General features: G+C 54.8%; 2 protein-coding genes across 8 annotated transcripts in view; one reads left to right on the forward strand and one right to left on the reverse strand.

Moving 5' to 3' along the window:
• B3GNTL1 (UDP-GlcNAc:betaGal beta-1,3-N-acetylglucosaminyltransferase like 1) overlaps positions 1-2,883 on the forward strand; it is a 116,586-nt gene extending 113,703 nt beyond the window's left edge. For 3 of the 7 annotated variants that reach the window (XM_057536568.1, XM_057536571.1, XM_057536572.1), the window contains one exon: positions 39-2,883. The gene's annotated coding sequence lies outside the window, so the exon portion shown is untranslated. The remainder of the gene's footprint in view (positions 1-38) is intronic. The other 4 variants (XR_009006370.1, XR_009006372.1, XR_009006371.1 and 1 more) reach the window with 4 other exon arrangements.
• A 75-nt stretch (positions 2,884-2,958) lies between these two features.
• The window catches only part of TBCD (tubulin folding cofactor D), a 175,908-nt gene continuing 164,741 nt past the window's right edge, over positions 2,959-14,125 (reverse strand). The window contains exons 35-39 of the mRNA XM_007185929.2: positions 12,557-12,646; positions 12,007-12,094; positions 10,859-10,965; positions 8,469-8,553; positions 2,959-3,217 (exon numbers count right to left, since the gene is read on the reverse strand). Coding sequence (XP_007185991.2) covers positions 3,203-3,217; positions 8,469-8,553; positions 10,859-10,965; positions 12,007-12,094; positions 12,557-12,646 — 385 coding nt within the window. The 3' untranslated portion in view covers positions 2,959-3,202. The remainder of the gene's footprint in view (positions 3,218-8,468; positions 8,554-10,858; positions 10,966-12,006; positions 12,095-12,556; positions 12,647-14,125) is intronic.

Consider the following 14,125-nt stretch of genomic DNA (forward strand, 5'->3'; position numbering starts at 1 on the left):
TTTGTTTTATCTGTAACGACCTATTTTGTTCTTCCCAGAATGACAGCTGTACTAGCTTCAGTCCAGCCAAGGCGAATTGTTTTCTCTCAGCTCGATGAGGATCTCATTCCAGTGTTAAGTCCACTGTTGCCGCTCAAGAGGGGCAGCTGCCCGGAGCACCCAGTCTCCCAGCAGTTCCGCTGCAACATGCCCAGACGTGAGCTTGTCCTGTTTGGGATCTTCTATCACCAAGTGTGTGGCACCGTCTCCCGAGACCCCAGGTGCACACAGGGCAGGTTCTCTGGTGTCTCTTGACTTTGTTTTCATATTTTCCAGTTGTTTTTCTGGATAAAATTCCTTCAGATCTTCCAGTTCCCCAGTTCTCTCTTCAGCCATGTCTAGATGGTTGTTTAATTCATCCATTGAGCCTTTTTTTCCCCTAATTTCCTCTTGATAATTTCTAACCCTTTTCAAAACTGAATTCATTTTATATTTTGTGTCTTCTGGGGTCTGATTTTATTAAGGTCTTGCTAATGGTGCCCTGTTTCTTTGTGCATTTTGTGCAATTTGGGGATGTGAGCTTATGTTCTTCTCTCTGTGGGGCTCAGCCTGCATCCTTCCAGAGAGGGTTTTGTTTGCCTCCTCTGCCCAGTGTCTGTCAGCACCGCTGGTCGGGGGCCAGCGTGATCGCATTTCCCTCCACCAGCACCAGGCAGAGACCGAGACAGGTGTGCTCCTGTGGGTACCTACTTCTCACTCTCCTTGCTGCTGAGGGTACAGCTATTTAGGGCCCCAGCTGTGTGTGGGGTCTTCCAACTAGATTTGGCCCTGGGCCTTACGCTGTCACATCCACCCTTCCCAACCAGCCTCCAGGGCTCAGCAGACATGGATCCTGGGGACGCCAGGGACCTGCTCACTGGGATGGTTCACTCTGTGTCTGGGACATGGCCGTATGCTCACGGCCACACCGCTCCCCTCACATATCCTGTTCCAGGCACGAGGCTTCTTGCTGCTCTTCAGACCCACCCACCTCACTCCCACTGGGGCCACAGGTGCCCTTCTCTGCCCCTTTCGGGGGGGACTCCTGACCACTCCCTCTACCAGGTGGCAGCCCAGCCCGACTTGCTTCAGACCACTGCTTTCCACGATGTCCACCTCTGCTGTTGTCTGCTTCTGGCCACGTCGTCAGTCCTGAGGGGGGACTCCCCACAAATCCGTCACCTGGACCCAGGTGGGCTCCAAATGAAGGAGGAGGTTCCCAGCCACCAGGCGCCTGATGAGAGCAGGTGGTGACCAGTAGGATCTGACACGGCTGAAGGTGCGCAGGGGTGGCTGGACACTGCCGGCTTTGTTGGTTTTCCTCGGGTTGCAAAGTTAGACCAGCAATGAAAGAAGAATTGCTTCATGATACAGTATCATCAATCAACGTGGTAAACTGGCCTGTCTCCATGTCTCAGAGACCATGTCTCTGGAATCTTGGTGGTTTTTTAAATTATGCTAAAAACAGTTCATTTTATTCCTTCTCAAAAGCTCCTTGCTTGGTTTTCTCAGCCAAGGTCTAGGTGCTGCTCTGTGGACCCCGTCTGCTGCAAGGATACAAGTGGGGCCTCCTGTGGCCGCCCTGCAGGAGAGCCTTCCAACCAGCGTGGCCTCATGTGGCCTGAGGCCGCCTGGCCATCCAGGACCCCTCACCACATGACAACGTCCACCAGCTACGGGGCCTCTGGCTATTCTTCCATTGAAAATGGAAAGCTCTCTACTTATTTTCAAGAGGAGACAGACATGTTTTAAGGCTTAAATGAAATTAAAGTTAAAACCTCACGCAAGACTAACATGGGCTTCCACTCTCAGGGAAGGTCAGCGATCCTGGCATGTCCAGTGGCTCAACTGGAGCAGGAGAAACTCACCTGGCAAAGGCAGCAGGAAAACACGTCTCAGGATTGTACCAACAACAAACACCTACCATGGCCTCCAGCCGTGGACCCGTGGGCGCACACGTCCCAGGAGGGGCAGTCTGTCCCGTGGCCCAGGTGCAGGAGCACTGTCCTGGGCCCATGGCCGGACGACTTCACCTCAGATGTTCTACCCGCCCGTCCACATCTGTCCTGCAGCCAGACCTCAACCCGTGAAGCAGCAGGTGGAAGGGTGGGGATGGCCCAGGAACCTGCCACACAAAGGCTCCCGTAGTAGGTGGCCTGACCCCTCAGCACTGAGACTGGCCACGCAGGTGCTCAAGTGGGGAACCTTTACACACATCGGCCTCACTGGCCCCTGGACAGGCCAGCATGAGTGCCAGCCCATGTGGACAAAAGCAGCCTGTCTTTGCTTCAGAAGTGGACAAATGAAAAAAACCCATTCTGGACAAATGAAAAAAAAGTTCAGACAATGTGGTTCTTCTCCCGTCACCAGAAAACCGCTCCCTGGAGGCCACACGTCGGCAGATCTGTGAAGCCACTGACCGTGCCCTGCTTCCGTCGAGGGTTTAAGCTGCCGTCACAAGTCCCCTGTGTGGCTGGAACTGGTCCTGGTGGGATTCTGAGAACACGGGTCAGCTCTTTCTGACTGAATGAAATCGCACGAGGGCGGGTGACGTGCGTGCGACGGCCACGCACGCTGGGCACTAGAACGGGGTGAGGAGGGAAGACGGCCCCCACCCGCGCTGCAAAAGCGACCCAGAGGCGGCGCTCGACGGTACCCACCCCCACCCCGAGGCATGGTGCCTTCTCTGCCCCTGCAGCATCTGACGTGTAACGTGAGTCGCTCAGAGCTTGTCAGCGGCTACGAGCAAGCCCAACAAGGCCATGGTGGACGTGGCGACAGGACAGCCCACGGGAGGCTGCAACTGGCCTGTCCCGGGCCTGTCCCCCCTGGGGTCACCTCTCCCAGCGGGTCTCGGTGCAGGAGCCGGGACAGCCTACAACCCCCTCTGGTTCCAGCTCCCCCACCGGCACCAGTGTCAGGCACAGGCAGATACAGAACTGCTCAGCATGTGATTTTATAAGTAAGACACAGGTTAGAGATTAGGACAAATGCACCAACAGCCCAGGTCACTGTGGCACAGGATGCATGGAAGGAAATGCCACCTCCAGGTGACGAACTCCGGGTCCCTCACACGCACCAGCCAGACCGCCGCCGTCCATCCAGGTCCTCCATGCTGACCATGCCCGGGCTCCTCCTCCCAGCCAGGCAGGCAGAGGCAAGGACTCAGCTTCCCGGACCGGCCTCAGCGGACACTGGGCTGCGGAGGACACATGACAGGGTCAGGCCGGTCAGCGCTGTCTCCCCAGCCCTCCCTGGGTCGCGCTTCCTGCAGGAAACTGCATCTGTGCCGTTTCCCCGAACGTGCCAGGAGCCCCGTGGCCAACACAGCCTCTGGGCAGCAAGCAGGGGGGGAGGGTGACTATACTGTCCCCCCAGCTTCATCCACCTGTGCAACATTTTCCTAATAAAAATGCAGAAAGCACGTTTCCTCAGGAAGCCAGTGTTGTGTTTGGCCGTCACACGAGGAGAGGGGAGAGTTGACACTCAGCCTGCCATCCCTGTCACCCACAGTGTCACCTGGGGGCCGACCAGAGCTGCCCTCACCCTGCATCTGAGGGGGTCCTGTAGGGGCCCCAGAGAAGGGCCAGGCAAGGTGGACACTAGTTACAGCATGGTCGGGGGGAGGAAAGGGGGAAAAAGACGTCACCTCAGAAATAACTTAGCCACAAGGAGAACAGAGGTAAGAGCCCAGTGAAGAACTGAAGGACAATGAAGAGAGAGGCGGCTGAACGGAAGGCAGGCCACAACCACCTGCGCCCTGGGAAGCGAGGGGCGCCCCAGCCAGAGCCCCCCGCCCGGTGCCGCCCGTCCTGACTGCCGTACGTCGGGAAGGAATGCTGTCCTGATGGGCAGTCACTAACAAACAGCAGGAAAACTGCAGGAAGTTAACAGAAGGGGAAGTGAAATGGTAAAAATGTCATTAACCAATCCAAACAAAGAGAAGAAAGGAGCAAAGAGACAGGGTTGAATAGAAAATGGACAGATGGCAAACTAACCCAGTAAATCCAAAATCACACATTAAATGTAAGTGGACAAAACACTCCAATTACCAAAAACGGTTAAACTGGATTAAAAAGAGATGAGACCTATCTACTGTTCATAAGAAACACATTTAAATGTAGGAACACAGAAACTGAAAGTGAAATAATTAAAAAAGATAAACTACATAAACACTAATCAAAAACTCCGCTGTGGCTCTATTAACACCAGACAAGGGAGACTTCAACCCCTCCTGTGGTTTCCCTGAGGACGAGAACACGAACCAGGAGGAACTCTGCCCTGGACCTGCTGCTGCAGCAAACACCTTGTGCTCTGGTTACTTAGCTCCTGTTCCCCCAACAAGGCTGGCCTCCAACAAAAAAGTACAAAATACAACAAAAGGCAAGAAAGAGCAGTCTGAAGAGACAGTGCAAATGTAAGAACCAGACTCAGAAATGGCAGAGACGTTGGAACTATCAGACCAGGAATGTGAAACAGCTGTGATCAGTGTGCCGCGGACCCTAGCGGACAAAGTGGCACCACGCAGGGAGGGACAATGTAAGCAGCGGTGGAAGGGCTGGGGACCACAAACACGGTAACTGAAACGGATGCCTCCGACGGGCCTGTCCTAAGACCAGACGCGGCCAAGGAAGCAATCAGTGAACCTGAAGACAGGTCAACAGAAACTTCCCAAAATGAAAGGCAAAGAGAAACAAAAATGAAAAAAAAAAGAATATCGAAGAACTGTGAGACAATTACAGAAAGATGTGCAACATCTCTGCTCCAAAAACCATAAAACACTGAGGGGGTCCATGCATGGACACACCATGTTCATAGTCAGAAGACTCAGAGCAGAGACGGCACTTCTCACCAAATCGACCTTCAGGCTGCAGGCAACCTTGGCCAAACTCCTGAAGCACAAACTGACAAGTTGATTCTACAGGTGGGGTGGGAACCCAACAGCCAGGAGGAGAAGACAATCAGGAAGAAAAAAGGACCACAGGATTGAGACAACTGGGCACTGTGACCCACTGTGAGACCTAAACCCATCCCTGCATCTCTAGGACTGAGACCTACATCTGTATCTGTAGGACAGGCTGTGCTGGCTCACGGATGGACAAAGAGACCCAGAGGACAGACAGTCCAAGAGTAGAGCCACATGTGTGGCCTGACGACACGACGTAGCGAGAAGGGAGCTGGGTCAGCTAGATCGTGAGTCCAAACGTAAAAGGTGAAACAGTAAAGCTTTTAGAAAAAAACAGAATGTCAACCCTGGAGAAGATCAAGATACCCCAAACAGGACCACATTAGGTCTAAGGACAAGAAGGCCATCCCTGGAGGAGGGGACATTTGCAGGACGTGCGTCCAGAACAAAGTCCCTGAAGACAAAGTATAAAAAGACAGACAACCTGGAGAGAACATGAGAGATCTGACACATGACGAAAGACGATGTCCAAATGGCTCAGATCTCAGAAAAGGTGGTCACACTCCCGTCACCAGGGAAACCAGCGGGCCCACCTCCTGGAGCTGCCATGGTGGCCCTGAGCACACACGCTGCCAGGGAGCCCCAGTCGCTTTGGAATCTGCTGGTCAGCATTTCCCACCGTGAGTCCTCGGCCAGGTGAGTCCACCGGAAATGGGAACCGGTGACCCCTGCAGCCTGAGGCTCACGTCGGGGGGTGATCAGGGCAGACACCCGGGTGCGTGGAGACCTGGGACCACGCACTACAACCGCCACGCACTTCTGCACGGACGTCCTTCCTCAACAGGAAGCTCAGGAGCAGCCTCTCCAGAGCCAGGGTTCAAACCCAAGGCCAGAGGGACGCAGCCGATGGGAACAGGAGGAGGGCACAGCCCCTCCCCAGGACCACAGTCTGTGCTGCTGCGACCCACTCCCGCTCCTGCAGGACCCACAGACTGAAGAGAAACTGAATTCTGATTCTCTGCCAAGGACACACAAAACAGTCTCAAGTCTCCCAATGACACAACCTGGAAGAACAGCCTGTGGCCCTCGATCTCAGAAAACCACAGCTACAACGCACACACCACACTTGCCATGGAGGACGGCAACTTCAGCAGACACCAGCAGGCCCTGGGAGGCCCTGGAGGTGACAAAGTCCCAAGTGGGATGGGTGTCCCGGGGGCAACCGACACGGTGGAAGGCTGCTATGCTGCTCTGAGGGCGAGAGAGGCCAGGGCGCTCGGCAGAGGGCTGGTCCTGGGTGCCGTGCTCCCCAGGACACACGTGAGACGTGCCTGGCTGGAGAGAGCGTGCTGGCGGGGTCAGGGCGGGGGATGGGGCGAGCGGGAGCAGCAGCAGAAACGCTGCCCCATCGCTTGGGGGCCCCCGGCTCAGCCCACGGGGAGGAGCTGGCAACGGGCACAGGCTCTGGCTTGCAGGGTGAGGCTGGGGGCAGGTGGGAGAGGAGAGTGGGGGCCTCAGCTCTGCTCCCGTCCCACGGCCCTGCCAGGGCCGCCTCCCTGGGGTCCTGAAAGCCCTATGGGGACTGCGACATGGAAAGCGAGGCAGGCAGCATGGCCTGGAACGTTCTAGACCCTGGAATTCAGGAAAGGAGCTTGTTGGAGCTGCATTTGGAGGCCTCACAGAGAAGGGGCCCCAGGTAAATCAATGAAGTTGGAACACACCCTCACACCATACACAAAAATAAACTCAAAATGGTTTAAAGACTTAAACATAAGACACGACACCATAAAACTCCTAGAAGAGAGGACAGGTAAAACATTCTCTGACATGCACCAATGTTTTCTTAGGTCAGTCTCCCAAGGCAATAGAAATAAAAACAAAAATAAACAAATGGGGCTTCCCTGGTGGCACAGTGGTTGAGAATCTGCCTGCCAATGCAGGGGGCACAGGTTCGAGCCCTGGTCTGGGAAGATCCCACATGCCACAGAGCAACTGGGCCCGTGAGCCACAACTACTGAGCCTGCGCGTATGGAGCCTGTGCTCCGCAACGAGAGAGGCCGCGATGGTGAGAGGCCTGCGCACCGCGATGAAGAGTGGCCCCCGCTCGCCGCAACTAGAGAAAGCCCTTGCACAGAAACGAAGACCCAACACGCCAAAAATAAATAAATAAATAAATAAATTCATTTAAAAAAAAAACAAATGGTACCTAATCAAACTTACAAGCTTTTGGACAGCAAAGGAAACCATAAAAAAAAACTGAAAAGACAACCTATGGAATGGGAGAAAATATTTGTAAATGATGCAACAGACAAGGGCTTAATCTCCAAAATACAAACAGCTCATACAACTCAACAACAAAAAAACAACCCAATCAAAAAATGGGCAGAAAATCTTAACAGACAATTCTCCAAAGAAGACATACAGATGGCCAGTAGGCACATGAAAAAATGCTCAACATCACTAATTGTTAGAGAACTGCAAATCAAACCTACAATGAGGTACCACCTCACACCAGTCAGAATGGCCATTATTAAAAAGTCTACAAATAACAAATGCTGGAGAGGGTGTGGAGAAAAGGGAAGCCTTTTACACTATTGGTGGGAATGTAAGTTGGTGCAGCCACTATAGAAAACAGTGTGGAGGTTCCTCAGAAAACTAAAAACAGAATTACCATATGATCCAGCAATCCCACTCCTGGGCATACACCCAGACAAAACTATAATTCAAAAAGATACATGCACCCCTATGTTCAGAGCAGCACTGTTCACAATAGCCAAGTCATGGAAACAACCAAAATGTCCAGTGACAGATGAATGGATAAAGAAGATGTGGTACGTATATACAATGGAATACTACTCAGCCATAAAAAAGAATGAAATAATGCTATCTGCAGCAACATGGATGCAACTAGAGATTATCATACTAAGTGAAGTAAGTCAGAAAGAGGAAAACAAATACCGTGTGATATCACTTATATGTGGAATCTAAAATATGGCACAAGTGAACCTATCTGCAAAACAGAAACAGACTCACAGACAGAGAACAGTCTTGTGGTTGTGGGGTGGGAAGGGAGAGGGAAGGACTGGGACGTTAGGATTAGAGATGCAAACTATTATATATAGGATGGATAAACAACAAGGTCCTACTGTATAGCACAGGGAACTATAATCAATATCCTGTGATAAACCATAATGGAAAAGAATATGAAAAGAAGAATGTATGTGTATAATTGAGTCACTTTGCTGTACAGCAGAGATTGGCACAACACTGTAAATCAACTATACTTCAATTAAAAAAATTAAATTAAAAAAATTTAAAAAAACAACTTATAGCAGCTAGGATGTGGGAGAACTTAAATACTCAGTTTGGTCTACTGTTTGGATAATGATTAGTAAACACTTCAGATGTTATAGTAAAAATTCTATTGATTAATAAATATTGAAAAAGCTAGAAAAATATTTTAAAATAACGTCTATTTTAAATCATAAAAAAAAGAAAAAGGGGCCCCAGGTCCCCCATGTGGCCTGAGGGGACAGGTGGTTACCTTGGGGACGAGCTGAGGCCTGGGCACGCCCAGGAGGTCACACAGGCGGTTCCGCTGGGCTCTCACGACCGGGAGCTCTGCATCCCTGGGGAGGAGGAGAGGGGGGCAGCATCAGCCGCAGGAACAGTCCGTGCAGCCAAACCTGCCAAGATCTTTCAGCTCTCACTACACTTCCTGTCGGGTGTGCAGAAAACCCAAGGCACCTTAGATTAGGTAGGAATCAGGGAAAAAGGACGCCTCACTCCAGAACCTACACCCCGGCAAGCCTAGCTCGGGCGGGACACCTGCACAAGACTTTGCTCCTGAGCCCTTTCTTGGGAAACTGCAGAGGACGAGCCCCACCAAACAGGGAGCCCCATGAGGGGCACTCAGCCCCCAAACAGCCCAACCCAGGGGCCGGTGACAGGAAATGCTAAGACAGTGGCACAGATTTTATCCCATGGGTTTTAAGTTTTATTTGACTTGGAAAGCTGTTTAGTTATAACTTTCATTAAAAACAAAAATTAAATTTAGCAATACCATAAAGAAAACTGGGCATGTTTTTCTTTTAGAGTAAGAAAAAATGAGCTATCTTTAAATCCTCTGGAAAGTTAACCCCGCCCTGAACTGTGAGAGGAGAAAGGCAGGCGTGGGGAACTCAGGGGAACTCTGGGACCCACTGGGTGTTGGTGGTTTCATGTCATGCTCCCTTCACTGTCCTTTTCAAGCTGAAGAGTTTTGAGTGTGATGTAGAACGTGCCTCCGTGCTTTTAAAGCTGACAACGTAACAGAAAAATGTGTCCCGTCCCAGCTGCTCACAGAGCGGAGGCATCCACGTCTCCTGAGGCCACGTTTTCTGCTCTGGAATTTTCACTGAGGCACCCGCAAGATGTTCACCAGAATGCCCTCCTGCTTGAGGCCAAGTATCTCCCTAGAAAACCTTAACGCAGCCCTAAAACCAGAGGCCCTTTTCTGTCCTTCAGGCCACAGTGGCTCACATCCGAGCAGGGTAGCTGGGCCGTCAGGCCAGGAACGGAAGCTGCATCAATGTGAGGTCTGTGCGGAGCTCAGCCCTTGTAGGAACGTCACTGTTTTGAGGGTAGTGCATGTGAGTAGGTTATGCACATCCTTTCCCGCGTAAGCAGAGTGCACTGACCCCAGCGACGGAACCCAGTCCTGGGGGACCCTCATCACTGGTGCCTGAGCAGGACGCTGCCTAAATAACCTCTGAACTTTGGTCCTGTGTCCAAAACAGGGCTGAGGAGAGTGGTCACCCTGTAGGGGCGTGTGCGAGCGCCTGAATGTGCACATGTACATGTGTGTGTGTGTGTGTGTGTGTGTGTGTGTATGTGTGTGTGTGCAGTGCCTGGAATGGGACAAGCATCACTCCCGTGTTTGTCATCATTCAGTGTTGCCCGCTGGACCCATGCTCACGGGCTACCCCTTTCCCTGCTTCCCCATCAGCCCCCTCCACCCCCATTCAACACCCCTCTTTCAAACCTGCCGTCCAAACTCACTGAGAGTTGAGGAGCCAACAGAAATGGCAGGAAATTGTGCCTAAAACGAACCTGGAGACCCGACCTGGAACAAGGGGTGACCCTGGCTGTCTGGGAGGGAAGTGGGTGTCTGGGGTGGGAGGGAGGAAAACTTATTCTTCCTGGTTCCCTCCGTCTGTTTGATTTTTGAATGTGTCCACACGTGGCCTTTTCCACCAAGAGTGAGCAAAGGCCAGTGGACGGCTCTCCTCTGTGGCGAGTCTGGGCCTGGGGGCTCCTGCTGCAGCCACTCAACACCCTTCCGCTCCTTGGGGGCCACAACTGACACACGTGGCACGTCCCCGAGGAGGGAGAAACTGCCTGCCACGCCACACACTCCCCTGCATTTCTGACACCACAGTTCAGGGGGCAGGAGCTGCCATTCTCGAGTGATTTCAACCCCAATAAACTGCAGAAACAGGTGCACCAGCACCCACCGGCACCCAGAGCCATGACGTGATCAATAGAAAAGCGACCACAGAGAAATAGGAAGTCAGCCTCTAACCAATCAGTGCTCAGAACAACCCACCTTTTCACTTACAAAAATTGTATTTGAGGAAAAATAATTTCACTTTGAAAATCTTCCAGCCTGAACACCCCAGGAAGATACCCCTCCTCCCTCGTCTGGCTGCCCAGCCCCTCTTGGGTGTAAGGAATGAGCCTGTGCTACAGAAACACAGACACGTGGGTGAGGAGAGATCGGTTACAGACACCACTGCCTCCTCGTAAACCCAGAGCTGAGGCGGAGGGCTGGAGCCCGTCTTCCCTCTTTGCTCTGGAGGGTTTGGGGAGAGACCACGAACAGGCTCTGGGCGTCCCGCTCACTTTGGCGCTGCACCCGCCACACTCTCGGGGAGGGCAAGGGCCCACACTCACCAGGCCGTGCCGTTGAGCACAGCCATGACCTCATCTAGGACATCCGCGGCCACCACATCGTAGGTCAGCACCATCTCGTACACCTGGCTGGCCGTGCTCTTCCGGATCTAGAGGGACAGAGCGAGTTGGTGGGAAGGGAAGGCCCGTGACAGAGAGCAGAGCTGACGGGACCCTGCCCGGAAGCAGGGACGAGGGCCCAGGCACCTCCCAGGGGCCCAGAGTCCAAGTAAAACAGGAAAGGCTCGCCGGGCAGACGGTTAAGAGGAGATGACCTTGGACCGCCGCTCAGGAGACCGGGGCCACAACCGATGAGTGACCACGAGGCGCGCTCCGCCAGGGCCGCCCCGTTCCCCTGTGGTCCCCCAGAGGCCCTTATCAGGAGGAACATCATTCTTACTGAAATGCTTCATTAAAAACCTGCACCGTATCAGAGAAGTCTTCTCACCTGCTTTCTTTTCTAGCTGTCCCTGGGGGGGACTTATTTAATGGAACAGGTGCTCTCGGAATCCCAAGGCCTCCCCTAGAGCTCCTGGTTTGGCAGGTCAAGGCCTGAGAATCTGCATTTCTGATAATGGGGGAAGGGGAGTCCAGTGACCCCACTTTGAAAACAGCTGTGCTAGATGAGAGTTAAAGTTACTTTAGCTGTTAAGGAAGGTGTCACATTTGAGTTATCTGAAGAGCATTTCTTCTGCCAAAGGGAAAGAAGAGACTTCCTGGGAAACCTGGCCCCAGGGTGGGGGCTGTGAGGTAGGCGCCTTCCAGGAGCCCCTGAACCAGAGCCTGCAGGACCCCGATGGGCTGAAACTCCCCACCCCCCCACCCCGTGGCAGGGCACCTGGGTGCACCTGCGGCCAGGATCCCAGGGGGCAGGGGTCCCAGCCAGCGTCGGGTGTTTCCCTGGCGCCTGGGCTCGCTCCCTGGGGCTCCAGGGGCACATCTGGCCCCAGGCCCTTCGCCCCCAGGGGCCAGGATCAACCATCACACTGCAGCTGCTGCATCCACAGGCACAGCATGCCCCGCCCACCCTGACGAGGGCCCGCCCTCCATCAAGGTCCACTTGCGACAACACCAGGAAGCATCAGACCCTGGCGCCAATGTGCAGGCCGGGACGCTGGCCCCAAGTGGGGCCTGGAGCCGCAGACACTCACCACGGGGAAAGGGTGGCAGAGCAGGAGGAACAGCTGCAGGAGGACCTTCCTCCTCACGTCGCCGGGGAACTGCACCAGCCCAGAGAACCTGCAGGGACCCCACACTCTGGTGAGCTGACCCTCGCCCAAGCCTGCTGCCTGGATACCCCACGCCTTCACTTCACTGGGGGGCCTGCCGGTCTGCGTGGGACGGGAGGCCCCCCATGTGCTGCCCGTGGTGACCCCCAGGCCTCGGCTGTTCCACTGGGGAGGCAGCCCTGGGTTCACGTCCACTTTCTCCCCGCAGGTGGGGGCATCCAGATCTCCAGAGTGTCGGGGAATCGGGGCTTTTTCTATGACAACACTCCCTGACCCAACGCCCACCTGTCTGGGAGGCTGGTCCAAGGGTGGGCAGGCTGTGGCTGGGCCCACCTGCTCCACCAGGAACACCGGTCGGCGTGACCAGGGCCACCCGCCTCTCACTCTGACATCAGAACGCCCCTGACCCCGCGCTCTCGGCTGCCGGGCCGGCCCCTCCCTTTACCGCCTCAGTGAGTTACTTGGAACTCACACCGCGATGCTGGCCCTCAGTTTCTGGACGTCTTTGGACTTCTTGATCTCTTCCTTACAAAGCGCGAGCAGCTTCACACAGAAGGGGTGGCTGGAAGGAAAGCACAGGACCCAGAGGTGGGCTTCCAGGGAACATCTGATGATGGTGGCCACCCCCGAAGAGGAGAAGTCTCGTCCCTGGGGACATGCACCAGGGCACGTCAACACCAGGGCATGTAACTGGCTCCTTTGCAAGTGCAGCAGGGGACAGACACCTGCTGTCTCGTGCACTCAACAAACCACCTTCCCCGCGGCACCTCCCCGGCCTCACAGACCCTCAACAGGAGGGCAGGCTGACCCCTGGTGGGGCCTCGACATAACAGGAACACCCAGAACTCGGCCCCGCTGCAAGCCCAGCCAACGTGTGCCGTGTCAGCCGCCAGGCTCAACCCAAGATCAAAGCAGGACGACCGAATCGTGACCAGGCCCCACTCACTCACTTCCAGGTCCAGGTCCTTGGAGGGTCAGGGAGGGACTGGAGGCACCCTCCCCGGCTCTGCTTGGCCGAGGAGAACACGGGGCCACGGTGGCCACGACCAGCGTGAGTCTCCGTGAGATGAATGCTCCTCTCCTGCGGAGCCGCAGCCCCAGGCCAATTCTGGCCATACGACGAGGGCTGAGGCACAGTGGTCTGAGTGGCCCCACACTCCCTCTTCCCGTCCACTGGCCAGATAACCTGGGATACGGCTGGGGGCAGAGCCTTATGTCACCAGACTCCCGGGCGAGGGCGCAGGACAGACCTCCCGCCCTAGGCAGGCAGCAAGCAGCCGCCCATGGTGGCCATTTCAGGGTCAGCCTGTGACAGCAGCTCCCCTGACCAGAAGTGGTCCCAGGGAGACTCTCCCGTCTTCTCAGGCTAAAGGAGACCTCAGCCCCCCAGGGGCACCGCCGCCACCTGCCATCCACGTGGCACCACTGCCCTCTCGGCCGGCCCGCCCTCCAGCCCCACCCCTCCCTGATCCATCCGGCTTCTCCCCACAGCTCGCTGAAATGTCTGTTAGGGACCAAGTGACCACCAGGTCGCTGAGGGCCGCGGTCACTCCTGTCCTCAGCCCACGTGACCACTCGGCACACATCATCGACGCCCCCGTGACTGCCCCTCCGCCCCACCTTCTTCCTGGTAGATCTGCTTCCCCTCTGCTCCCCATCTCCCTAACAATGGGGCACCCCTACAGCTCTGCCACGGCGCTTCTGTCTACACACCTCCCCTGGCCACCTGTCTACACCTGCCCCCCTGGTGGCCTCATGGGACCACATACCACCCATTTTCTGAGGACATTCCACCGAGTTCCAGCCTGGAAGATCCATCTCCTCTGGAGGAGATCTAACAAGCATCTTAAACCAAACATCTCTGCTATGAACTGAATGTTTGTGTCCCCGAGATTCCTACGTTGACGCTCTAATGTGGAACATGAGAGTGTTAGGAGGTGGGGCCTTGGGAGGCGATTAGAACATGACACGGAGCCCACGGTGGGATCAGTGCCCTGCAAAGAGGAGACACAAGAGGTGGTCTTTCTGCCATGGGAAGACA

Source organism: Balaenoptera acutorostrata, chromosome 20, assembly GCF_949987535.1.
Source record: "Balaenoptera acutorostrata chromosome 20, mBalAcu1.1, whole genome shotgun sequence".
NCBI classification, from domain to species: Eukaryota; Metazoa; Chordata; class Mammalia; order Artiodactyla; family Balaenopteridae; genus Balaenoptera; species Balaenoptera acutorostrata.